General features: G+C 47.9%; 1 protein-coding gene across 4 annotated transcripts in view; it reads right to left on the bottom strand.

The window, feature by feature from the left end:
• Itpr2 (inositol 1,4,5-trisphosphate receptor type 2) overlaps positions 1-27,750 on the bottom strand; it is a 414,122-nt gene that overhangs the window by 22,928 nt on the left and 363,444 nt on the right. For all 4 annotated transcript variants that reach the window (XM_027430112.2, XM_035448791.1, XM_035448792.1 and 1 more), the window contains 2 exons: positions 27,455-27,620; positions 12,858-13,018 (listed from right to left, as the gene is read on the bottom strand). In XM_027430112.2, coding sequence (XP_027285913.1) covers positions 12,858-13,018; positions 27,455-27,620 — 327 coding nt within the window. The remainder of the gene's footprint in view (positions 1-12,857; positions 13,019-27,454; positions 27,621-27,750) is intronic.

Raw genomic sequence — 27,750 nt, 5'->3', positions numbered from 1 at the left:
TCTAATAAACGCAGGGAAGAGATGAGCACAGCTCACTCACATGTATAGTACGCTCCTCGGAGCAGAGTGTGTGGGCATTAAATGGTTCGAGAACACTTTGCATATGCAAAGGAGTGTTTCCGTGTAGCCACGTTATTTGAATTAAACCAGCTTTTTCAGTAGGAGTGGAATGGTGAAGCCCTTGTTCAAGATCTACAAGCCACTCACCTCATTTGGCATGGGGATGCGTGTAAATCCACACAGGATCTCAGCAAGCACAAGACACATGGTTCAGAGGTGAGGAAACAGACCCAGAAAGCTGGGGTTGCCTATCTCAGACACTATTATTTCACAACCCCTTCATCTCTCAATCTCACAAAGTATCGGAGCCCACTGGTTGTGATATTAAATGGCTGGTCTCTCACATACAAATGCTGAATCACTTCTGGAAATTTCAGCATCTATTTTTCCAAGATTTTTAAAAGATACAATTAGTACCAAAACCCCAAGGAAATGAGCTTGCCCGATAACCTTACCCCATGCCAAGCAGTGTGTGCAGAGTAACTGCTGTCTTAACTAATTGCTTGTAATGGGGCTCGGGCTGGCCTGGCCTATTACAAGCCATTAGCAAGGGTCTTGTGGCTTTACCGTACACCGTTTTCATTCCCACAACTCACATCTTGACGGCATCAGCTACTCTCTGGAAGAAAGCCAGCATTTCTGAGTAAAATATATCAGTCCTAACAATGTGGATATTATTATTCCAGAAAGCCGACTGAGAATTCAACAAGACCTTACAGTAATGACCAGAACTGGGAAACGAGGATTTTCTTCGGCACAGCAGGGAGAAAGCTTTTCGCTGGGGTGATGAAAACGAGAGATGTGAACATCCCTCTTTAAGCTGGAAATAAGTGACTGAGGGTCTGCATGCTCAATAAAACATCTGGGTTGCAGTTTCATATTCTGCAAACCTTACGGTCTTGGGTCACAGTCTACTGACCAGTCAGACCGCGTCTAGGTTCACTGGCTGGTGAAAGTCACCTCTTTTTAGAGAAAGTTTTTTCTTCTCTAGCTCTGCATTTTGTTGAGTGGAGCAGATACAGCATAATCAGGTTCAGCTTGCTGTCATCATCTCGTCCCTCTGAAGAGCTATCGTCCCCTTCTTCACTCACTCCACACAGTCTCCAAAGGAGCCTTGTCAAAACCTGTGACTCCAAGTACACCACTTGAGTGACATACAACTTTATCATCAGTTAATGAATGTTTTTGGTTTATTTATTATTTGTTTTTATTTGATGTGTATCAGTGCTTGCCTGCATGTATATATGTTAACTGAACGTGTCCCTGATGTCCACAGAGGCCAGAAGAGGGCACTGGATCCCATGAAACTGCAGTTATGGCCTGCTGTGAACCCCCAGGGGGTGCTGGCAACAGAACCTGTGTCCTCTGCAAGAGCAGCAAGTGTTCTTAACTGCTCAGCCATCTCTTCTGGCTAAGGAACCTTTGTTGTATCTACTACATAGCAGACGGCGGTAAAATGTTATCTTTGTGGATGGTACACACATTATATTCTCCCAATAGCTCTGGTCCAATGTCTGGCAAGGAGGATTTACTCTAGCTCACAGTTTCAACGTGGAGACAGGGGCATGGCAGCAGTACCACGTGGCAGGGACTCTTTACATCTAAGAAGAACAGGAAGCAGACTGCAGACAAGAAGTAGTCCTGGGCTAAGAAGCTCAAGGCCCCAGGAGCCCACTTCTTCCCTCAAGGCCTCTAGGGGACTGTACAACCCTTCCCAAACAGCTCTGCCAGCTGTAGAACCAAGTGTCAAATCCATGAGCCTAAGAGTGACATTTCCCATGCAAACCACACCACTTCATTTCTGAGTTCCCAAATGGACCCCAGACTCACGTCCTCAGTTTCTTCTTAGGCCCTGTGCCCACAGACAGGAAGCCAGTCTGGGGCGAACACTTCTCTTTGCCACCAGCCCTGCAACTCTTGTCCCCCTCTCTTGTTCAATACCCACAACCACACAGACCAGAAGACTAAAAGATGCTCCGTGATCAGCGAGGCCCCTTTAACTCTCCGTTACCGTGCCGTCTCCTCAATGTGTGCTCTTAGTCTTGCTGCCAGAGAGTGAATCATTCTAGATTTTTCTTTTATTTCCAAGATGTCTTGTCATTTCTTGTGGATTATGATTATGCTTTCTTTTAAATTGCACTTATTCTCTCCCCTCCCCGCCCCCCTGGCTCCCCCACTCTCGTGTGTGTGTGTGTGTGTGTGTGTGTGTGTGTGTGTGTGTGTGTGTGTGTGTGTGTTTGTGTGTGTGTGTGGTGTATGTATATGTATATGTGTCTGTGTCTCTGTGTGTGTGGTGTGGTATTGTGTGTGTGTGTGGTGGTGTGTGTGGTGTGTGTGTGTGGTGTGTGTGTGTGTAGTGTTATGTGTGGTATTGTGTGTGGTGTGTGTGTGTGTGTAGTGTTATATGTGGTATTGTGTGGTGTGTGTGTGTGTGTGTAGTGTTATGTGTGGTATTGTGTGTGGGGTGTGTGTGTGTGTAGTGTTATGTGTGGTATTGTGTGGTGTGTGTGTGTGGTGTATGTGTGGTGTGTGTGTGTGTGTGTGGTGTGGTATGTGTGGTATGTGTGATGTGTGTGTGGTGTGTATGGTGTGTGTGTGTGTGTGTGTGTGTGGTGTATATGTTGGGTGTGTGGTGTTGTGTGGTGTGGTGTGTGGCGTATGTGTGTGGTATGTGTGATGTGTGTGTGTGTGATGTGTGTGTGTGTGGTGTCTGTGTGTGTCTCTGTGTGGTGTGTGTGTGTGTGTGTGTGTGTGTGTGTGTGTGTGTGTGTGTGTGTGTGTGTGTGTGTGTGTGTGTGTGTGTGTGTATGTGTGTGTGTGTGTTAGGTCAGAGGACAAACTGCAAAGTTCAGTTCTCTTCTTCCACAGAGTGGGTCTGGGGACTTGAACTCAGGTCTTTGGGTGTGGCAGCAGCGCCTTTACCACCTCGTGCCCCAGACTGTGCCTTCTCATGTGCCCCTCTCAACCCCACCTTGGGTTCACTGTCTCTGAATGGGCTCTCTTAGCTTTCCGGATAGAATAAAGACTCCAAGCTCCCAGTCCCTTTGCACTCTGTGTCCTGGTTGGCACCTGACCTCTTGACCGTCACTCTTGTCACAGACACACCGTGCCCCCCCCCCCACTTCCAGCTAAGCCTCTTCAAGCTCCAAGGTGCAACCTGAAGGCAGCTTCCCTTCCTAGGTTCTGAGCTTTGCAGCAGGCCCTGCCCTGCTCTACAGTGTTGCCTGATGCAGGGCTGTCACTGCCTTTTTATTGACTTCCTGTCTCCCTTTCTGCCTTTGAGGGAAAGGGAAGCATTGGCCTCTGTTCTGAGTCCCTGGGTCCAGCCTCATGCCTGGGACACAGCAAGCGCTCACCTGTGTTTGCTGAGTGAATTTATCTTTGAGACACAAGGTAAGTTCGACTGTAAGTTAGACACTAAGAACTCTATTCCTGGACACAGGAGAATCAGATGTCCCCACAAAGGCTGTCTTCTCTTCTGACTCCAACCTCCCCATCCTTTAATATTGGATTTGTGTGTGTTTGGCCTTAGTTAAGTCGCAGACCCTGGCCTTGGGAGGAGGTGGGGGGTGGGTGGACTCTACTTCAAGTCCTTATTCGCTGAACGCCTTGAATGAGCCTCAGTTTTCACGTGACAGGCTCGTGAGGTGAACTAATAAGATGATGTGCAATCCTGCAAGCTTAGACACTCTTCTCCTGAGCCCTCCCCGCCTCCCCACCCTCCCCCCTTCAGTCCCACCATCCCTCCCCTTCCCTCCCTCCCTCTTTCCCTCCCAATACATATCCTGCCTGGACAACATTCCTCTCTGTCTCTTCTGTCAAAATCCTCATTTTTAAAAGGCTCAACTTGACTCACAGTCACTTCTGTGAAGCGTCTCTGGTGCAGAAGTTACTGCTTTGCCCTCTCTACTGCAGCCGCTCTCTGTCATGTCTGTTTTGTTCAGCAAATCTATGCAAGTGCCCACTGTGCACCAAGCACTAACTCTGGACTAGGAAGACACTGGAGCACAAAACCATCTGTGTAAATGTGCTAGTGGGGGTGTGTTGTAACAGTAGAGGATAAAGAAGCCAGTGTGCGCAACAAGTCACGGCTGTAAAGAAATGCTAAAAGGATGGGGCCCATTTTGGAGGCTTATACTTATAACCCTGACATGCAAGGGGCTGGGGCAGGAGGACTGTAAGCTTGGGGACAGCCTGTGCTGGAGAGCAAGTCCTGGTCTCAAAAAACAGAGGGGGGAAGAGATGACAGAGAGAGAGAGAGAGAGAGAGAGAGAGAGAGAGAGAGAGAGAGAGAGAGGAGAGAAAAGGAGAGGGAAGGTAGAGGAGGGGGGGTAAGGACAAAGAGAGGGAGCAGTGGGAATGGGATTGGGATGGAAGGTGACAGGAAACACGGCCAGCGACATGAAAGAGTCGGGGCACACGAAGGCCAACAGACTGCACACAAATGCCAAGGCTGTGGCCAGGCAAAGAAAGGCAGAGTGTTTTCTAAACAAAACACAAACCCACAATGTCAAGCTAGCTGAAGTGTAGCTGGCTATGAAAGCAGGTAGGTGAAATGGACCTGGTAAGGCTGGGGCCAACCTGAGTGGGAGGTCCAGGAGGAACTGCGTCCTAGGGGAATGATTACGTCTCTTCAGTCTCTCTGGCTGTTGGCAAGTCCGTCCTCCTCCATGTGGAACTGTGAATCTGTAGAACAGATCCTGGGAGGGTGCAAATGTTTTTTTTCTTTTCCTTGTGTTTATCGTGGTCTGGTGCAGAGTGTCCCCCAGAAAACCCTTGTCGGGTTAACAGAGACAGCCTAAGCTTTCACAACTGCAGTCATGATGTTCCTGTCCTTGTACCAGCCAGCTCTCTCTTCCCATTAGAATTCCTCTCAGGCTTCCCTGCCACCGCAAGGCTGTCATCTGACTTCCTGTCTCCCAGCCAGGTCTACTCCCTGCCCTGTGGACTGAATTCTTAAAATTGCTCCTCTGTACGGGTGCTGCTGGGTGGGCCGAGGACAGCTGGGCTGGCTTGCTCTCAGAGGAAGCAGGGCTTCTGTGTTACACAGGGGTCCTGACTGAGACTTGAGGGGCTGTTCCTGTGTGTGGTGCATTGTGGGCACAGCACTCCACCCCTTTGGGTTCCCTGTGCTACACTGGGCAGGTCATCTCTAAGCTTTGGCCTCCTTAAATGTATAATGGGGTGATGTTATCAGGATCCTCTTGGTTGTTGTGCAGCCTTGACAGAGAGTCAAGGTCATCTGTGTCTGTGATAGCTTAAGTGTGTGTTGTTTTACTGAACTACACTGCAGTTCCTCAAGGGGCTTTGCTCATGTGCAGACCACGTTTAACTTTTGAGACAGGGCTATGGGAATGCTGAAACGGCACAGACCACCATCCTGTCGTCAAGTTACCTACTGTCTCAAGATCTACAAATCTCTCCCTCGTCCTCTGAGGTGTCCCCACCATGAATGCCTACCCTAGGACAGCCAGGGACAGTAGGGGGTCTCTGGGGTCTTAATTCAGTTCACTTGGCTTCTGTTCTGCCTTCTGACTGACCCACTATGCGTACTTTACCAACGGGGCGATTCACGAGCAGAGGGGTAAAGCAGGTGCCCCCACCCCACTTCCATGGGCTTCTTTCCTGGATTCAATCAGTACTCTGGAGCTGCTCGGACTCCTTACCTTACTGCCTCACCCCTGCTCCCTCCCTGCCCCACCCCCGCCCCTGCAGCCCACCCAAAGCATTTTGACACAATAAAGCTCAAATCCCTTTGCCCTCATGTCTAGCGCTGGGACAGAGTCTGAGGTGATGGGTCCCCACGGAGTGAGGTAGCCACACGGCTATATACTCTCAACTTCTGTTTCACAATAGCCAGAGGGGTTCACACCGGGTGAACGTGCCCACATTACAAGGTAGCAATTTCTGGGCCTTCCATATGGATGCTAAGTCAAAAACAAGAGCAATGCACTGGGCAGTTCCTGCACTGGAGGGGTGGCCCCAGGCCGGAACTTGAGCAGAGCCTTCCGAAGCTGAAGACACCAGTGGGTAGCCAAGGTGGTGGCTGCCCGCATAAATGTGTTTTGAATCGCAAAGACCCCTTTGGCTTGCCTAGCCACGGAAACATTTTTTAAAAAGTGTCTTATTAAGCCCCCAAATCTTTAAAATAGGTTTTAGTTAAAAATGAAGCAGTTACCTAATTGGCTTCATTAGATCCAATTATGAAATCAGGGTAGATTAAAAAGAATGGAATCAGAACATATAATTTCATAATTACAACAGATAACAATAATGCAAAAACCTAACTGGAAATGGCACTGGAGAAAGCAATCGACAAGTAAATCTCAGACAATTTGAAGTCTTCCATGAATCCAAACATCCCCTGCCCTTGCCGGTTACTGCTCACAAATATGGTTTAGCTAAACAAGACCTATTTCAAGTTGCAGACTCAGAAATCAATGTTGGAAAGTCATTAGTTCTTTTTGGCTCCTTGTGTGGCTACAGCAGGTGAGTGATTAGCTTTCTTTTTGTCTCATGAGAAAGATGAAGCCACCCGTGATCACACATTTTCATGTTCAGCATGACTGGACTTAGAATTGCCCAGAAGACACACACTGGGTGTGCCTATGAGGGCATTTCCAGAGGGATTTATCTGGGAAAGGAAGACCCACCCTGAGTGTGAGAGTCACCACCTCAGGGCAGGAGGTTCCAGACTGAATGCAGAGAGAAAGGGGGTGCCAGCACACGTGTTTGCCTTCACTTCCTCCCGATTCCTGCCCCCACATGCCTATTGCTGGTCCCTGAACCATGGACGCAAACGAACCCTCCCTCTCTCGAGCTGCTCTTCAAGCATTTTATCACAGCAGTGGGAAACTAAAAAAACTCTCTTTCTCTGGTCATAGCAGATAGCTTCCAGACAGGACCCATTCTTGAGGCTGAGTTAAACTGAAAGCCTCACCTATTCTCTTCCATGTTCCTTGTTCCTCCTGTGTGGGATGGGGGAGCTGGGCTGCAGCGTGCCAGGGGCAGGCCACAGTAAATGAAAGCGCTGGTCTGATGGTGTGGTGACAGCACCCTGTCACCTTTTGGTTTTATAGAAAGGAAAAGCCTGCTTTCTTGATGAGAAATTCAAATGTCAACCTCTTGGAGCAGCTTGATTTGGTGCATGGTTCTACAAATTATGTCCAGTTGCCAGAAGGCTAGAAGAGCTAGAAGGAAATTAATCACTCATTAATTCACTTTTTGTTTTACTTATTCATTCAGTGAATGTTTTAAGCTTCCTCAAGGAAGCGATAACTTTTGTTTGTTTGTTTGTTTGTTTGTTTGTTTGTTTTGAGACAGGGTTTCTCTGTGTAGCTTTGGAGCCTATACTGGCACTCACTCTGGAGACCAGGCTGGCCTCGAACTCACAGAGATCCGCCTGTCTCTGCCTCCCGAGAGATGGGATTAAAGGCGTGCGACACCAACACCTGGTGGATAACTTCTTATTTAGCTGTAAACATCAAACTTTTAGCATAGTCCCGAGCATGTTGGGGATAACCCGTGTCTACTGAATTGCTTCTGACCTATTTCAGATATCAGTTACCCAGGCTGTGTGCAGAGCGAAGAGCCAGCAATACCCTACTAAGGCCTTCAATAATATTAGTGTGTGTGTGTGAAGAGAGACTATTGTGCTACCAAAAAATATGAATTAAACTGTCTTTGTCAATACTGCAGACATCAGGAAGTAGTTGTTAAAGGTTGAATGAACAGAGGTATGTAGAGGTGTAATAATCTGTCAGGGGTGGCCCCTAAAAGTCATGGTCATGGACAGATAGCTAAGGGATCCCAGGGACAACCAGGATCAGCCATCCCCTGAATACACAGGGACCTCCTCTTATGTGCAGCTCTGGTTTGGTGTGAGCCTTTTGTCAAATTAAGTAGCAAATATCACCAAAGCCCCCAATACATCTCCACAGATAACATGGGTACCTGAGAATGTCTCCAAGTTGTTGGCTAAAAATCTTGTACACTTTCTCCAATGATCTCTGTTCTGTTTGCTGCTCCTTAGATGTCATCTTTGGGATGACAGGAAAAGCAAACAGGCTTTGTGGTGCTCGAAGTTTTGCCAGGAAAAAGCCAGGAGCTCCTCCGTGTTCACCTGCTTCTCCCCCCCCCCCTCCGACTTTCCTGGGTGCTCCCTTCTCATTCTCATTCTCAGTTCCCAGTGACGCCAATCCTCTTACCACAGGCAAAAGTTTGCTCGCCAGGAGAAAACATGCACATTTAGCTTGGAGATACAAACACCCTCTCTAACCATCTCCCAGACTGGTCTGCTCTGTGCTGATTCAAATATCCATGCACTGTTTAGTAAGAAGCCTGTTTCCAGAGTTAGGGACACTAATATTTTACAAAGATTTCTGTCACTGGTTGGACACAGAAGCACAAACGTGCTGTCTGATTCTAAACTCCAGAATGTGGAATTGTATGTGCTAAAATCTCTGTTGGAGAATCAGGACCACACAGCCATACACCCACAAAGCCTGGAGTGAGAAAGTTTCCGAGTTGGGTGTGTAACATACAGGCTTTTGCTTTGCTGGAATCAGCAATCTTCCACCTGAACTGTCTTATTTGCATCAAACTTGAGCTAATATGCCTCTCCCTTTTCTGCTGATTAAAATAATTCAGGAAAGAAACTTGGTTCTAGAGACATATAGCTAGGACAAGAACGAGACTTTTCCTGCTAGCCTAAACTTGTAGACTCTTATCTCTCCTGGGCTTTTCTGGAAAAGGGCTCTGACATAGGTGGGCAGGGCAGGACCTCAATAAGAACTGTGACACTTAGACACTCAAAGGGATTGCCTGATAAAATGCTGCTCGGATGTCAGGTCTGAAGATGGTTTCATGTCTTCACTGTAGTTTTCTTTGCAGGAAGAGATTTCCATCTCATGGAGCCCAGAGCTCACACCTGACGCTTCTTGTGGCTGTTAACTTGACATTTTCAGCCCCTGGAGCCTCCTGCCTTCTTGTCCTATTTATCTGTGGTGTGTCTGTCTGCCTTCAGTTTCCTAAGCAGGTTCCCAGCTGTGACTTGGCCTCTCCCCCTCTCTTTGCATTGCCTTCCTCTGCTCACCTTGCTAGCCTACTGGCTCAGATGCTGTCCCAGTGAGAACTATGTAAGTCCCTACACTTGCCAGGAATGGTGGCTGCACCTATACACCCGCATTAGGAAGATGAAGGCTGGATAATTGGGAGTTCCAGGACAACCTGGATTACACAGCGACAAGACCATTAAGAGCAACAATGCAGGCACTGTACCAGGCAGTGCTGTGTAGTAACATCTAGCCCTGTCAGTGAATTTGTGTTAATCACCACACCCCTTTGGGTGTGGCTTCAGGTGTGGACATGACCAGAAGGTAGAGGAGTGCAGCAGGTCAGGCTCCCTGGCTGGCATCGGAAGGAACAGGAACACCCACTGTTCTTTACTCTTATCTGTGTAAGTTGTTCCCCAATAAAACACCCATTTATCATTTATCTTGGGTCTAGTGAATTCACCAATCCCCTGCTTTCAGTGCGGCCATGACCCTGAACATACACACTCCTGTCTGTCAGGGAGAACACAGCAGTCTCTCCACATTAGTTGAGGGTAAGAGATGGGTCCAGGACTCACCTACAATCCCCAGGACCCTGCAGCAGAGATGAGGTTCCTCCCATTTCACTGTCCCCAAAATTCACTATTCTCAATTTCCAATCTCACTTCAGACCCTGGTCTCTTCCCCAAACGGCTTCTCCTCCTGACAGAGGTCCTATCCCAATGACACCATCTTTCTCGTCTGCATGCCTAGCCTAGGTTGTTGTGCCAGGTTTGTCCAGCCCTCCTTCCCCACCGTCACCTCTGTCTCACTCACTGTTAAATGCCATCAGTGGTGCTATCTTTTCCTTTTCCCAGAAGCTTGCACCCCACCTCCTGACACCATCCCAGGCCACACTGCTCTCTGGGCAGTGACCTTCAGTGGATTTCTGTTGCTAGTGTCAGCTCAGCTCAGACGCTGACATGTACTACTCAGAATTTCAACTGGGCTTTTTCTGCCATCTCTCAGAAATTCCTCCAAGTGAGTCTCCTACGAGCAGTGAAACTGGGCCACTAAGGAGGCCCTGAGTATCTGACCGGCCTCAATTGTCCATTCCATTGGATGGGTCAGCACCTGAGAGGTCAGTAGGGCACCATGTGGGAATGACATGTGTGAAGATGAGGACCTGGCTGGAGACAATCAGACCACCATGGCTGCGACCCAGTGAGTGATCGATCCACTGGTGAACTTGCTATCACACTGAGCTACTGGGAGGTGAGGCCTCACTGGGGAAGGGCATGTCCCTAGAGCCTCCATCTTGCCCTTGCCCCTTCCCGTTCCGGCTCCACTCTGCTTCCTATCCACCAAGTTGTGGGCATTTCTGCTTCCTGCTGGCCATTAGGTGAAGAGTCTCCCGCTGTTGTGATACCTTGCCTTATACTGGGCCCTGAATGCAGAGCTAGGTGGTTGTGCGCTGAACCTGTGGAACCATGAGCAAAATGACTCTTTCAGTGCCAGGTAACAGCTCAGTGGGAAAAGTGCTTGCTGTTTGCAAGAGCAGGGACTAGGTTTGGATCCTTGGCATGGTAGCATGTGTGCCTGCAACTCCAGTGCTGGGTAGGGGTGTGGTGGAGATAAATGGATCCTTGGAGCTCACTGAGCAGCCAGTTTAGCTGAAATGGTAAACTCCAGTGTCATAATTATGTTTGCTGTAATAAGGCACCATGACAAAGGTAACTTATAGAAGAAAGAGTTTATTTGGCTTATGGTTCCAGAGGGTTAGAGGCCATGGCCTTTGTGGTAGAGAGCATGGAAGCAGGCAGGCATGGAGCTGGAGCCATAGCTAAGAGCTTACATATTGATCCACAAGCACAAGGCAGGGAGAGCTAACCGGGAATGTCAAAGGCTTTTGAAACCTCTAAGCCACCCCCAGCCAGACACCTCCTCCACAAGGCTATACCTCCCAATCCTTCACAGACATTTCCACCAAGTGCAGATCAAGTATGAAAATATACAAGCCTGTGGGAGTCACTCTCATTCAAACTATCACATTGAGATTTGAAGAGCGACTATCTCAGAACAAATATAAGGTAGAAAGTGATAACGATAGAGACATATACATGATGTCAACTTCTGGCTTCCACATATGTAGGTGTATGCAGGCACAACTACAACTCCCCACCTCAAGAGTATGCGTGCTAACACACACACACACACACACACACACACACACACACACACACACACACACACCTTTCTTCCTTTGAGGCCTGACAGGTGTGTGTTTGTCACACTGACCATGAAAGCTAACTAACACCTCTGAAGGTCTGAGTGACTTACTGCCAGCCTGTGTTTGGCTGTTTCTCACAGGAACTCACTCTGATCCAGCAGACAAACCTCACTGCACAAGTCCTGCCTTGTCCATTACCCCCCAGGCCACACAGACACCCTGACACTCTTTTCCACACGGAGCACCACTCTGACTTTCAGCCTCTTTGGATTCTCATCACATGACTGGGCACACCTGGTATACCCACTTCCAGCTGGTTGTTCCCCCACAATTGAGTTCTACAGAAGGGGGCGTATTCTGTATTCCCAGAAATATTTTATACAAAAGACTTGAGGGGAGCCAGATAAACACAGTTATTCCTTTTACAGCCGTGAGGTCACATTCTGTAAGTTCTGCATCTCAGATGCCCTTCTCCTGATGAGCAGCTGGGAAATGTTTCCCACAAACACTGTCCAGAATGTGTGGCCACAGCCATGACAGAGTCCCTCAGGGGACTCATTACCTTTCCCCCACATTTAGAAAAGAGGAGAGAGAGATAAATGTGAGGGACAGACAAACTACTAGATTCTGTCCATCTCAAAGGAAGGATGCAGAGAAAGCAGCCATAATCAGAAATCAGGAATGAGAATGCCTGAAAGATGCCAAGGTACGGAAGCTCTTTATACAAAGTGTTCTGGAGACACACAAGCACGTCAACACTGTGTCAACCCACACTGTTAATAAGACAATGCCCAGATGGATGGATGGGTGGATGAAGGCTGGATGGATGGATGGATGATGGATGAATGGATGGATGGATGGATGGGTAAGCAGGCTGTGGCCAGTACTGTGTCTTTGTTTATCTAAATAGGTGACCTGCTCCTTCAGGGTCAGGTCAAAGCCACTTTCCTTACCTTACTGACTCTCCTTAACCCCTCTTCTTAGTTCCCTCTCCTCACCTTGATCTCCTCACCTCACTCCCCCACACAAGTACCATTCTTAGGACTGAACAGAAGGGTCAGCTGTTCTCTAAAACCAGAAAGTGGCATTCTCCCACCAGGCTCCCCTAGAACATCCAAAACCCCACACAAGATGTTTTCAATTATTGATTTTGGAAATTCAAGGACTCTTTTGAAGCATGACTTTTGTTTGCATGTGACAATATGAAACTTCCAGATTTGAGAACTGAGAGGTCCAGTGATGACTGGAGGTTTGGGGCCAGAGGTTAGAGACTTTAGTAGGAAACTCTTCACTACACAGATAATCCCTGAAAACATGTTATCTGTTCACTGGAGACACAGATTTGATGGATAACAAGGATGATGTCAGCAATGTCAAAATTATCCAGTAACTGACAAGCCTATGTAAAGTCTCACAAAAAAGCCAGAGCTAGAACATCTCTCACCTAAGAGGAAGGCAGGGGAGAGATGGACACTGAAGGCCTCTGATACGGTCACAGTTAGAGAATCAGGACTGGCTGAGGCAGCCTTACTCACCGTGATCATCTGAGCCACGTAGCTCTCAGGCCCTGTGTATTCTGTCGGGTCCTTCACCTTCACCAGGACGATGAAGTACAAGTAATGCCACATGTTGTGCTCTGATTTAATGTGTTCTTCAAAGGAGACTGTCTTGTTGTCAAATTTGTCCCTCTCCAGGCCTGCAAAACACAGGAAACACTATATGTAATTTTTCTGTTAATCATGACTTCTTCACATAATAAAAATGACCATTATTAAAAAATCAACAACAAACCTGCTTTCTGGAAGAGTGTGCCTCTTTAAAATACTGTTACAATTAGAAACAACAATACAGAAAAGCTCTAGATAAAAGAGGCTGTGGTTTATAGACTCATTCCCAACTAACATGTATTTTCCTCCCCGTGATCCTTGGGAGTGTGCAGTTCTATTACAGAGGTCAGAATTGCAGGTGATCTTAAATGTAGACCATATAAAACTATCAAACTCAACCAGGCCAAAAGCATAAGCGGAAAGAGACAATGATAATTGTTCAAGAAAAGGAAAGCATTTGCCACAGAAGCCAGGTAATCTGCATTTGATTACTGGAGTTCACAGAAGGTCCAGTTCAGCAGAGCACACCTGTAACCCTAACATTCCTACTGCACGGTGGGAAGCAGAGACCGGAGATATGCCTGGAAGCTCACAGGCATCAGAAACGCAAGAGAGACCCTGCCTCAAAACAAGGTGGAAGGCAAGAAGTGACTCCAAAGTTGTCCTCTGACCCCCACATGTATGTGCTGTGGCGCTCACACAGGCTGATGCTCGCGCACACTCACACACTCATACACACTCACAGGCACAATAAGGATTTCAGAAAGAAAACAACAAATAAAAGGAATGCTGGCTAATTGTGGCAGGAATAAAAAAAGAGATTCCTTTCCATCAAGGCCTTGGGTTAAAGGAAAGCATCTGAGTCGTGCCTTCAGTCACTTGCAACCAGAGACAGCCCTGAGCACACTGTGCAGGGGTAAGGACTCTCCTCAGGGCCCCTGGTCCATGACACTCAGGGAAGCTGGGGCTTGGGTGGCCACTTCAATTCTCAGGTGTCCTAGTCAGTGGTATTACTACTGTGATGAAGCACCATGGCCAAAAGTAAGCTGGGGAGAAGGGTTCATTTGGCTCACACTTCCACACCAGTCATCACTGAAGAAGTCAGGGCAGGAACCTGGAGGCAGGAGCTCATTGATACAGAGGCCATGGAGGGTGCTGCTTACTGGCTTGCTTCTTATGGCTTGCTCAGCCTGCTTTCTTGAAGACCCCAGGACTATCGGCCCAGGGATGGCACCACCCACAATGGGCTGGGCCTCCCTACTTCAGTCACTAATTAAGAAAATGCCCTACAGACTTGCCTACAGCCCCATCTTACGGAGGCATTTCCTTAATTGAGGTTCCCTCCCCTCTGATGACTCTAGCTTGTGTCAAATTGAAATAAAACTTTACAGCCCAATCAATCCCTTGTCAACACAAAAACATCACTGTAAAGTCACAACCTTTCCTTTCTTGTTCATCCCCAAGATCACACATTTAATATAAACATCACATTGTAAAACATTTTACAAACTTAAAAGTCCCACAGCCTTACAAACTCAAAAAACAGTTCCTCCTCTTTAAAAGACCCCAAGTCTCTTTTAAAATCAAAAGTCTCTAAACTGTGGGTCCTATAAAATAAGAAAATAAGTTAAATAATAAATTCTTACTTCAAGAGGGAAGAGTCAGAGCACAGTTAAAATCAGAGCAAAGCAAAACCAAGCTCCAACAGCGTAAACAACTCAACGTTCAATGTCTGGATTCTTTATTATCTTCTGGGCTCCTTCAAGGGGCTTGGGTCGCTCCTCCAGCACCACACACACAGCTCATACTCTAAGCTGACCCAGGCTCCACTCCACTGCGGCTGCTGTCCTTGATGGTCACCTCATAGCACTGGCATCTCCCCAAAACACAAGGCCAGGTCTGTCACAGCAACACCCCACCATCCTGGCACAATTTATGTCCTGTTTAGTAACCCTATTGCTTCCATGAGGCACCACGACGAGGAGCAAACTGGAAGGAAAGAGTTTGTTTGGCTTACACTCCCAATTCATAGACCATCAATGAAGGAAGTCGAGGCAGGAACGCAAGCAGGGCTGGGACCTGGAGACAGGAGCTGATGCTTACTGGCCTTCTTATGGGAGGATTTGAGTGGTCAGGCTTTTCTCTTCAAGCGAGGAGCTTATGAAGACAGTAAATGGAGAGGAAGAGAAACATCCATGGGAAAACAACTCTTACTGGTGTGGGAGACGGGATGTCAGGGTTGAGTTCATCTTTGCTGTTCAGATAGTAGAGGAGACGCCAGGAAACTGAGTTCAGTCCTGACTACTCCTTCCCTGTGCACTCCACAGGTTGTCCACTGCGGCTGCTGTCCTTGATGGTCACCTCATAGCACTGGCACATTTCAAAGGTCATGAAGAAACCTTTCTTTAAGCATGTTACAAAACAAATACATTTAAGAATATCTGTCCCCAGTGATGGGTTGACTTTTGAAGTTGTTATTGGATTTTTTTTTATGAAAATGCTGTATAAAATACAGCCATCTGGTGATGGTACCTCATTTCACTTGACCAATTATCAGTTCAGCGTGTCGGACATGAGCTCCAATGTGTTCCCACCACAGCCTCCCTCTGGTTATATAGTGGCTACTCCAGTGTTGTTGTCCAAGTCATTATCCCAGGAGTCATCCTTGGCTTTTCTCTGCTTCTCACACGCCATACCCAATCTACGTTGAAATTCCTCTATTTCTTCCTTCAGCACATATCCACATGTGTCTGTCTGTGTTGAAGGGCCTCCTCTGCTGAGGCCGTGCTCTGAGCTATTGCCTTCCGGTGTGTGTGTGGATCATCTCATTATCGGCCCAGGCTGCCTGTGTCCACCTGTGCCCTCTACTCTCAGCAGGGGAGCTGGAGTCACTCCTGGAAAACCTCACAATGTGGAGGCTCTGCTTGGCTGTGGCCCTCACAGCAGCCCCTCACAATAGCCGGTAGAGAGGGCTTACACAGTATTAGATAAAACACAGATGTTAAGATTGAGACATCCAGTGACAGCTGAATTCCATATAGATGGTGGAGATAGTGTGTGGGGGCGGGCAGGGTATGGGACTCCTACTCTGGCTCTCTCTGACCTACTCACTTGAGACAGGTTCTCATACTGAAGCTGGAGACACACTGACAGCTAGCAACTCAGAGTTGCTCATGTCTCCGTCTCCATGAGGCAGGGGTTAACAACCCTGCCTGTAGCGGTGCCAGGTGTTTCATGTGGATGCTGAGTTCTGAACTCAGGTCTCAGGCTTGAAACCTTGGCCACTGAATTCTCTCTCCAGCTCCAGAATTTTTGATTGGAGTAAGTGATGCCTAGGGAATAGGTTGGGTTGTGTCCATGAGGCTGTTTCCAGAGACATCCAACTGAGAGGAGAAAACCTCCTTTGAATATGGGAGAGACCATCCCACAGGCCAGACACAAAGGACTGCATCAGGATGGAAGAAGGCAGCTGAGTGCCAGCCTTCTGGGTTCTGCTTCCTTATCTACTAAGGTGTGAGTCAGCAGCCCCCCTCTGACACAGGCAGGACAGGTCCCTGAAAATGTCCTGCCTGCCATGAGGTCTATTGTCTTTTCTGGAGTAGAAGCCCAAGCAAACCCCTCCTCCTTACATAGGAGTATGCCAGGTGTCCAATTACAGAGAAGAGGAAACTAAACACAAGGTATAGTTATTTAGTCTGTCTGTGTCTCATGTAACGTTTAGGTGCTAACTCCCACGTGGCCTGGCTCCACTGCTGCTCTGACCTCACCTCCTCACCTCCCCCTGCTGGTGCATAAGCAGCCATGCTGGCCTCTGCTATTCCACAGACCGATTCCTCCATCAGGGGCCGAGGCTAGGCATTTCCTCTGGCCACAGAACTCATTCGCTGCTGTGTCCTTGGCTAACTCATTCATGAATGTTTCTGGTGAACTCTGATTGGCAGGTGACTTAGGGTGACACAGTGTCCCCACACACACACAGTCCCTCCCCATTGGTGACACAGTGTCCTGCACACACACAGTCCCTCCCCATTGGTGACACAGTGTCCTGCACACACACAGTCCCTCCCCATTGGTGACACAGTGTCCTGCACACACACAGTCCCTCCCCATTGGTGACACAGTGTCCTGCACACACACAGTCCCTTGTCATTTCCTGGCACTCTGGGCCATCTGTCACTATGCCTCTCCTTTCCTAGTTCACCACTTTCTATCACACTGACAATAGCAGTGTGGAAATTGCTAAATTACACTGGATCCCAATTCGACTCATAGGTAACAGAGTAGCCATGCCTTCGAGGGAGAGCCTGCTGCGGGCCAGCACGGAGGAAGAAATGTGCTCCCCCACGAATCCGTGCACATACATCTATACTCACTCCTTCCTTGTCTTATTCTGTTTTTGAGACAGTGTCTCATTATTTAGCCCTGGCTGGATTGGAACTTGCTATGTAAAAAAAAAAGGCTGGCTTCAGTAATAGGATCTTAATGCATCAGTTTCCTGATTGCCGGGCTTATAGGCGTGTTTGACCAAGCCTGGCCTAATATTTATTACTCACATGCTTTCCCGACTACAGATACCTGTGCCTCTGCTCTTCACCATGGCCCTAAGACTTTACAACTGTCTGACACACAGTTGACATTCAATGAAACCGAGATTGGATGAGTTAAGAGCACTCAGTAGTAAAATGTATTTCCACTAAAGTTGAAAGCAGATGATGACAGTGCTGGGAGGGTCTGGAAATACTGGGCCCTCAGGCTACTAAAAGAAATGTAAAACAGGGCAGCAGCTTTGCAAAACAAGCCATTTCTAAAGAATTCTCACAGTCACCGCATGACTTGGGAGATCATGCCCAGGTGCCCATGAAGGGAGAATGTACGTACACACAGCACCCTGCTCAAGGATGGTCACTGCAACACAGTTCCTGCAACCCCAAAGTTGAAAAAAAAACCCAATGCCCACCCGTGAGGAGCAGAAAGAAGACTTCTGATATCGGTCTCAGCATCCGATAGAACACTCTGCTCAATAGAAAGGCTGGAAGCACTTACGTGAGGTATTACGCAGCATGAGGGCTAATTTTGATTTTCAATCTGAATTAATAAAAAAAACTGGGGGAGCTGGAAAGATATCTTAGTGGTTAAGAGCATTCAGGGCTCTTGCAGAGGACCATATGGCAGCTTCCGACGGCCTGTACTTCCAGGTCCAGTGGATCTGATGCCCTCTTCTGGCCTCTGATGACCATATATATGGTTCTCATATAGGGCACATAAACCACACACACACACACACACACACACACACACACACACACACGTGCGTGTTGTGGAGTTGCCTCCAGGGAGAGTTAACTGAGGAAGGAAGGAACAGCCCGAATGTGAGAGGTGCCATCCTATGGGCTAGAGAACTGGAATGAGTGAAGGGGGGAGGGGAAGCAGGTGAGCACTGACATTCACCTTCTCTTCTCAGTCTACTGAGATGTGAGCACAACACCTCCCACAGCCACCATGGACTCCCAGGAGCTGGCCCACTGCCATACCGTACTGCCACGAGGGACTGTATCTCCTGAACTGTGAGCCTAAGGGAACCCTTCCCCCTGCATGTTGCTCAGTCAGATAGTCTGTCAGCCATGGGGAAAGTGACCAGCACAGACAGGAGCCTTGCAAGCATCAAGCTAGTGATAAAGACCAGATATCTTAACTGAATCTTCAAAACAGGAAAAGGTACAGATGCAGAGAGCAGATCAGCGGTCGGCCAGGGCACAGGGTGATGGGAGGCTGCTGAGAACATGATGGATGAGTGTTATGGGAAGGGGCAGTAAATATGTCCTGAAATGGATCATAAAGTTGTGTGCCCAGTTCTGAATACGTTAAAGGCACTGCACTGTAGGCCTTAAGTTGGTGAGTTTTAAGGACATCACAATAGAGCTATTGATTAAAAAGAAGAGTATTAAAGTAAGATTCCCCAGAATTAAATTCAAGCCTCTCCCCTGTCTGCAAAGTAATAGAGTATTAAAGTACTGATTCCATCATCACTCACCCTAGAATGTGGTAGCGGGACCAGGTAACGTGCAATGCTCTGAAGCAGCTTGTGTGGGCAAGGGAGCATAGCGGACAAGATGACAAACGGCTTCGAGGAGGCAGACAGCTTTACAGACTCTCAGAAGATGACTTCAGCAAGCGGAAGAGAGGTACATGCTCGTAAATTCTACCTGGGTTTTATTGAGCACCTATTTCTGCTGGCGACCACAAAGCTGTCTAAAAACCCTACCATCCGACATGACGTTTATCCACACCAAGAAACAGATCCAGAACGGTTCAAGCTAACCCCTGTAGTTAGGTGAAGAATCAGTCAGCATTGAACAGAGCCACTCCTGACTCTAAAGGTCCACATGGGCGAAGGCCTCGAGGTGGCAAAGCTAGAGACGAATGTGGGTGGCCTGGTGTAGAAAAGGTCACCCGTCTACTGTGGTGCTCAAACTGAAATCTATGGCATTTCCCCTTTGTGCTGTGGACTCGTGGGTGGAAACAGCAGCTTCAGAACTATACTTGAAGTAGTTCTTGGGGCAGAACTTTGGGGGATGGTAGGGGAGACTGATGGAGAGGGCAAGGAGCCAGGACAATGGAGGAGAATGGATAAGTTGGGGGTCATGTTGACTTCATGCTCATAGGCTCTTGCTCTCTGGAGTGCGGCATTCACTTCCATATCTAGCAGCTGGCTAGAGAACTCCACAGGGCTAGCTCCTGGGCTTATCCAACTTAGCTCACTGAAAAGTTGTTTCTCTGCCCCCCTTTCCACTTCTGATAACAATCAGGATGTCCCATGGGCTGGCACTTGAAGCCACTCTCAGACTCCTGTGCTGACCTCTTCGTGGACCTTTCTTCCACCCTCCAAATTCTCCATGTTCTCAGAAAGACTCTTGTCTCCAGCTGCCTCTCTTCCACCTTGCAGGTGCTTCTTCTCCAAGACCCAGCTCAGCCTTTGGCGCCACCGGCTCCCACAGACACAACCAGATGGATGATCCCCTGTCTGCTTAGATTTTGAATGCCCCCTACAGATTACCCAGACAACCACAGGAATTCAACTAAACTTGATGGAAGAACTGAATAAATGATGGAGAAGACTGAAGAAACATTTCAGAGTGAAAACCCGAGAGGGCATAAAATCTACTTGGACTAGGAGAATAAGAGAAATCAAGAGTGACTTTTATTCTCTGCCTTGAGTTTCTGGTAACACCCACCACAGCACTTCTCTTTACCATGGAGCTAACCTGTTATCCAGGCCTCTTTGTGTGTGTGTGTGTGTGTGTGTGTGTGTGTGTGTGTGTGTGTGTGTGTGTGGTGTTGGTGTATATACACACATGTGTGCAGATGCTCACAAAGGCCACAAGAGGCATGAGAGCACTGGAGCTGGAGCTACAGGTGGTTGGAAGCCACCCACATGGATGCTGGGAACCAAAGTCTAGTCTTCTACATGCTTAGCGTGTGTTCTTTACTGCTGAGACAGCTCTCTGTCCCCAGTTTACATTATTTTCTTTTGGTAAAAGGAAATCAAACTTGGTTCTTCACATATGGTGGGCAAATGCTCAACTATAGATCCCCAGCCCACATTTTTTCAAAGTTTCAATTTCATTTCAGATATGCACACAAATTTGCTCTACTTCACGATATTCTATTGATTATAATACAAAAATTTTGTTTAGATTTACTCTGAGCTTAGGTTACCAAACAGCCCCTCAGTCTTTTGAATAAGCATGAAGCTTCCAGAAAAATCAATATAGACTTGATTGACATAGCATCACCCTGAGCCTCTGGATATGTCATCCGTGCCTTGGCGTGTCATGTCACTGAGACAATACCAAGTTTGTGGCAAAATTTGGAGCCATCTATAGTCAGAGCCAGGTTTTGTCTGTGTACTCGTGTGCTACATACATTCTTATGTGCACACATGCATGTCGAGGCCAGGGGGGGATGTTGAGCATTTTCTCAAGCACTTCTCACTTTGCTTGAGTACTACATGGACAGCCAGTGAGCACCAGTAAGCCTGCCCCACCTCCTAAAGTTCACAGGCTCACGTTTTCGATGTGAGTGCGAACATCTGGATGGCCAGCGTGCCACAGGCTCACACCGCCGTGCCCAGCTTCCCATGTGGGTGTGAACGTCTGAGCTCAGGCCTTCATGCTTGATGGCCAGCACTTCACTGAACTATCTCTCCAGTCTGCATCTAGGTTTTGATATGAAGTACAGATCAACTCAGTATTGATCTTTCTTCCCTTCCTTGCGTACCTGACGAGCAATGTCATGTTGATTTACTGTCATTCATTAACAAACACTGATGAATGAGCCCGACATCAAACACGGGAGAATAAAAACGGTTAATACGTCTATGGGTCTACCTCTCCTGAAGAAGCACAGTTAGCTTCACCTCTGCACAATAGTAGAGAATTTTATAAACAAGATCTCGATTACCGCTACCACAGCCTCAAAGCCTGGCTGCAGACTCTCCTCATTCCAGAGCAGCAAAGAGAAGCTCAGGGAAAGAAGGTTGGCCAAAGCTACATCATCAGGCCATGGGACTGTGGAAGGCTGTGTCTGCCTGTCTAAGAGGTTCACATGCTTTCTACAGTATGAGGGTGCATGCTGTCAAGAAGAAGCAAACAGATGTCACTGAGCATGGCGTGATGACAGCCATTCAGGAGCACCCATGCTTATCCTGCCGAGTGAGCCTGCAAAAGGGTTCATGAATCCTAGTATTGGGGCTGGGCCTCAGAGACAGGGTGAGTGCTATGGCTCACAGGGGTTTGGTATTTCAACCAGAACATTCGCTCACTACTGTGAATACAGAGTCCAGGATGAGAACGACAGGGAATGCACTTGGACTGGATTTGAAACATAAACTGGATAAAAATACACTAAAGAATGGGAAGAGGAAGGGGGAAGAAGAAGAGAGAGAAGAGGGAGAGGAGGAGGGAGATGGGTCTAGATTGTAAAGTGTCTTATTGCCAGGAAAATTAGAAGTTTACAGCAATGGATGGCACCATGTTACTGAGGGCTTTTGTACTAGGAAAGTTAGTCTAGCAGCACTGAGCCGGCCCATGTGTGGCTGTGAGAATTTGTGACAGGATGTAGTAAGAACCTGTGGAGGCAGATCTGTCAGCCCAGGGAGGCTGAAGTGTTGGAAGGAGACAGCAGAGATACTGATGTGAGGGGGAGCTTCCAGCCCTGCTCACCGAAGGCAGAGACACATGTCTGTGGCTACCATATGCCAGCCAGGATCTGGAGCTGAGCAGAGGAAGGCAGAGAAGAGAGGGCACTGGGTTTGGGCTGGGTCCACGTGGCTGCCAGGAGGCTGTGCCAGCTTCAGTCTAGTAAACATGAAATAGAAAATGAAGCCTGGGGAGTGTGGTGCTGGTGATGTGTACTCGGCAAAAGCGAGGTTACATGGGTATGGGAGAAAAGTGTAGTGAGACAGTGTCGGGGATGGGAGAAAAGTGTAGTGAGACAGTGTCGGGGATGGATGGGAGAAAAGTGTAGTGAGACAGTGTCGGGGATGGGGGTCAAGGCAAAAATCAAAACCTCTTTTCTAGAGAGCTCTTTTCTCTAGAGAGCTAGTATAAAGGAATGGGACATCACTGGGAGCCAAAGACACAGACAAAGAGGACTGTCCTTTGGACGGCAATATTCAAACAATTTACTGTGAAAAGTGAAAACAGTGATGGGTGTCCCATAAAGAAGAGAAATTAGAGGACTTTGATTTTGTTTTTCTTTCTTTCCTCCAAAATGCACGGGTCTAGTTCTCTCCCAGGATGAAAGAAGCATTCCTTCAGGTGTCCAGACGTGTTTCTTCTCCATACCCCTGAGTTGTCACAGGACATCTCTTTGGCTGTATCACCCCAACCTCATTTTCCTTCATCCAGTTAGACATGGACAACAGATTGTTATTTGGCCTCAGCTCTCTTCTAGCAAATCTGAGCTCTGCACTGAGCAGCCTGCTCTGTAAACCACCAAAGCATCCCAAGTGACAAACCGAAGGGCAAGGTTCTTCCCAAGGGACAAACCGAAGGGCAAGGTTCTTCCTAAGTGACAAACCCCAGGGCAAGGTTCTTCCCAAGTGACAAACCAAAGGACAGGGTCTTCCCAAGTGACAAACCAAAGGACAGGGTCTTCCCAAGTGACAAACCAAAGGACAAGGGTCTTCCCAAGTGACAAACCAAAGGACAAGTGTCTTCCCAAGTGACAAACTGAAGGGCAAGGTTCTTCCCAAGTGACAAACCAAAGGACAAGTGTCTTCCCAAGTGACAAAGCCAAAGGACAGGATCTTCCCAAATGACAAACCAAAGGACAGGGTCTTCCTAAGTGACAAACCAAAGGACAGGGTCTTCCCAAGTGACAAACCAAAGGACAGGGTCTTCCATTCATGTTATTGGTTTTGTTTGCCTTGCTCTGGCATTTGGTCACAAATTATACGTGTGTGTGTGTGTGTGTGTGTGTGTGTGTGTGTGTGTGTGTGTGTGTGTGCTTACATATATGTACACATGCATAGATGAATATGAGAAAGGGGGAGGGAGGAAGAAGAAGAGAGGCAATATCACGAGCCATGAAGACACAGAAACAATGCAGATCTCAGAGCTCTTGCTTCTCTTCATGTTGAGTGGCAGAAGCAAGCTCTCTTCTAGATGCTTTTGTCAACAATTGTGCCACCTTTATAAAGTGAAGACTTGGGGAGTCTGTCATAATGCACAGGACCTGAGGAACCCCTGAAGCATTTTCATCTTAGCTCACAGACACATCATTCTTGGCATCATGACACCAGGCTCAGGAGATCATCCTCCACCTGGATCTGCCCACAGCCACCCAAAGAGGGATTCCCACAAGGTTCTTGTCTTTGCACGGCTTGGCTCGTCCACTCCTTTTCTGGAATTGCTCCAATCTGGGTCACCCTCCAGGAGGAACACCAAAGGGCTGCTCAGGATATCACCATGTACTGATGTGGATCCAGGGGCCAGAAGTGGCATGCTGAGCCCTCCCTGAGACAGGCCCGCTGGCCTCAGCAGCAACAGCGCAGCCCACCATGCTGGAGCCAGCAGTGTGGAATGTGCGCACACATTCTCAGATGTCTCTGCCGTGTCCTCCAGTCTCCTCGCGAACTTTCCACCCATGTTCTCTCTCTCCTGACCCTTGGTGGGTGCTGCTTCCTGCTTACACACCACTTGCCCCACCAAGCAGTTGTCCTTCATGCTCCAGATTTTGCTGTAATCTGTGGGCTGGGGGCTGACTGCCACTGTCTACAGACTCTCAAGTCCCGCACTTCCCCGAGGTAAATTCTGGGTATTCATGCCTCACCTCCCCATACTCAGCCTCTTTGTATCACCCATGCACCCAGTCATTTCTCATCTCATTCCCAAACATCAGCACTTCAAAGTTCTGGAGCTGGAGAGAAGGCTCCATGATTAAGAGCACTTGCTGGTCTTACAGAGGACCTGGGTCTGGTTCCCAGCACCTCCATAGTGGCTCACAGTTGCCCACAACTCTGGCCTCTGGTGCACATACATATATACAAGCTAATCAGGAATGTGCATAAATAAAAACAAATCCACATTTTAAAAAGATTTTAAGATTCTGGGCTGGAGAGATGGCTCAGAGGTTAAGAGCACTGACTGCTCTTCCAGAGGTCTTGAGTTCAATTCCCAGCAACCACATGGTGGCTCACAACCATCCGTCATGAGATCTGGTGCCCTCTTCTGGCCTGCAGGGATACATGCAGACAGAATACTGTATGCATAATAAATAAGTAAATAAATAAATAAATAAATAAATAAATAAATAAAAAGATTTTAAGATTCTATCACCTAACTTTCTTGACTCGGCCTTGCACCCCTAACACTGCACCACAGGCTATCACTGATCTTCCTTACTTGTCATCTGGGCTGTGGTACTAACCAGTTACTCTGCCTTCAGGTCAATCCCCTGATGAAGGACTCCCCAGAGCTACTGCAATGCTCTCAAACAAAAGCTAGACTCAGAGCTTTTCCACCTACAGTAAGACTCTGAGGCTCACACCGACAACACCTTGTCCCTCTGCTATGGTGTCTGTAGGAAAGTCCTACAGCACTAAGGCACATGCTTTAGTGCTCAGAACCCAGCTGGTTAGGGGTCTGAGAACTTGGGGAAGTGGGCCTATCTGGAGGACCAGGCACGAGTACAGCAGGCCTTGAGGTGTGTAGCTCATCTCCATTTCCTGACCAGCTAGCATGTAAACAAGCAGCCTCACATCCCTACAGCCAGAGCTGAGAGGTGCTCTCACTGCCGTCCCTGCCCTGTCATGGTGGTCCAAACCTTCAAACCAGAACCCGAATAGACCTCTCATCCAGTAAGCTGCAGTGTCTGGTTACAGCGACACTCAAAGCGAGCCCCAGGCTGTGCCCATACTGTTTCTGTGCCACCTCTGGTCCTGGCTGTTCTGCTCCACCCACTTCAGCAACTAACTGATGCCCTTTGTCCCTGATCACCACCTCTGTGCCATGTGTCCAGGGAAACATGTTGGCTGTTACTGCTCCCCGCCCTGACTGCAGAGGTGTCTGTCCTCTTAGCACCTTCAGTAACCCAGAAAGGTCTCTGTTACTTCCCTTGATACATAAGAGATCTGTGTGTGTGTGTGTGTGTGTGTGTGTGTGTGTGTGTGTGTCTGTCTGTCTGTCTGTCTGTGCACACATCATGAATGCTCAGGCAGGTCACAGCTGATGGACATTCTTACCCGACCAGTGTGTGTGTGTGTGTCTGTCTGTCTGTCTGTCTGTCTGTCTCTCTGTCTGTCTGTCTGTGCACACATCATGAATGCTCAGGCAGGTCACAGCTGATGGACATTCTTACCCGACCAGTGTGTGTGTGTGTGTGTGTGTGTGTGTGTGTCTGTCTGTCTGTCTGTCTGTCTGTCTGTCTGTCTGTGCACACATCATGAATGCTCAGGCAGGTCACAGCTGATGGACATTTTCCCCAGAGCTTGTGTATTATCACGCATTCTTTCCAGGCACACCTCCAGCTGGAGGAATGATGAAACAGCTTGGAGGAGCCACCAAGGAGAATGAGACAAGTGCGAAAAGCCTCGGCAGGCACAGAACAGGCTGCACAGAAGCCCAGTTTAAGTCAGATGGTCTGACACTGTGGTGAAGACCAAAGGACAGCAGAGGGGTAAGTGTGGCACTGGGGTTCAGAGTAGAGACCACGGTGGCAAGTGAAGCCAGAGAGGGCTGATGGATAGAGAAGGGGGAGGGTTTGAGAGAAGATGACTGTGAAGTGATGGGGGAAGTGCTTCTGTGTATGTGTTTGCCTTGCCGGATGATAAATAAAATACTGTTTGGTCAGTGAGGCAGCAACTTACATGGGACTAGGAGTCGAAGAGGATTCTGGGAAGTGTAGTAAGAAGTGGTGATCCAGGCAGGAAGTGACATAGCAAGGAGACTCATATTTGAGCAAGGAGAAACAGAAAGGTCCCTTTTCCCCTCCGCTCTTCCTCCAGCGGCACAATGTGATCCACCGGCAAGGAGGGACACCAATGGAAGGCGTCCGATAAGATAAGGCTTATAAAATATATAGATTTATGATAATTAAGACTGAGCTAACAGTTGAGAATCCTAGTCATCGGCCAAGAAGCATTTGTACCTAATACAAGTCTGTGTATTATTTTGTCCATTCACACGGCAGGCAGAACTTAGGTGGCTGGCGGAGACTGCCCACATGGCGATAGAACTCAGGCAGCTTTTGGCAGAAAGATTTATCATAACAGTGAAGGGAAAGTTGGTTCAGTGTAAGCAATGATGCAGAAGAAAAGGGTGTGTGTGTGCACACATGTGCAGAGTGTGTGTGTGTGTGTGTGTGTGTGTGTGTGTGTGTGTGTGCACATGTGGAGAATGTGTGTGTGTGTGTGTATGTGAGTGAGTGTGTGTGTGTGCGCGCGCACGCGCAGCCTGTGGTATGTTGCATGTGCTGCCGGTGCATGGGGTATGGCAGGTGTATGATGTATGTGTATGGGGCATGTTCTATAGCAGTTGTATGGTCTGTGATATACATATTATGTATATGTATATAGCTTTAACACTGGGACAATGCCTGGTTTTGAATCTAAGATAGTGATGCCAATGAGTGGAAACTTGTGATTCGTAATCTAGCAAAATAAAAAGTCACTCTGTAATACACTCAATATGCTATTGTGATTAAAAACGCATCTGCCAGTTGGTGGAACCTCCTGGTATCTGGCAGCAGACTCTACAGTCAGAGGACTGTACAAATTGCAGAAATAATGGCAGGGGAGTTTGGGGGTGATTCTTGCATCTATTTATGGAAGCAGAGAGTGTCAGTCTCACGTGGCATTACGTAACCTGAATGTTGTCCAGCCTTCACACTAAAATAATTTCCCCTAAAACCTGAAAACTGGAAATGATTCTCACCCCTCCTTCCTGCTAAGCAGTTTGTCAATCTGTTATCTTAAGGGTGATTTACCCATCTCTCGTCATAACACAGGGTGGAGGGGCACCTACCGCAGATGAAGCAGGTTGTCTTGAGAATTTCTTCCTTCTTCTGCTTCTCACTTCTGAGGTCAGCAAAGGTGTCAATGATCACACCGAAGATCAGGTTAAGAACGATGATGATGACAATGAAGAAGAAGAGGAGGTCATAAACCACCCGGGCGGCGAACAAGGGCTCCTGCAACAGAAGTGTGAAACACACATGGAATGCACACTCACTTCATGGCTGTCACGTTAGCACACTGTCTGGCATAAAGCAAGAGGTGTCCTCTGAGTGAGCACAAACAGTCGCCCTGGTTAGAGAAGAG

This window comes from Cricetulus griseus, chromosome 8 (genome assembly GCF_003668045.3).
Source record: "Cricetulus griseus strain 17A/GY chromosome 8, alternate assembly CriGri-PICRH-1.0, whole genome shotgun sequence".
In the NCBI taxonomy this organism is placed as follows: Eukaryota; Metazoa; Chordata; class Mammalia; order Rodentia; family Cricetidae; genus Cricetulus; species Cricetulus griseus.
This window is presented reverse-complemented; position numbering and strand designations above follow the sequence as displayed.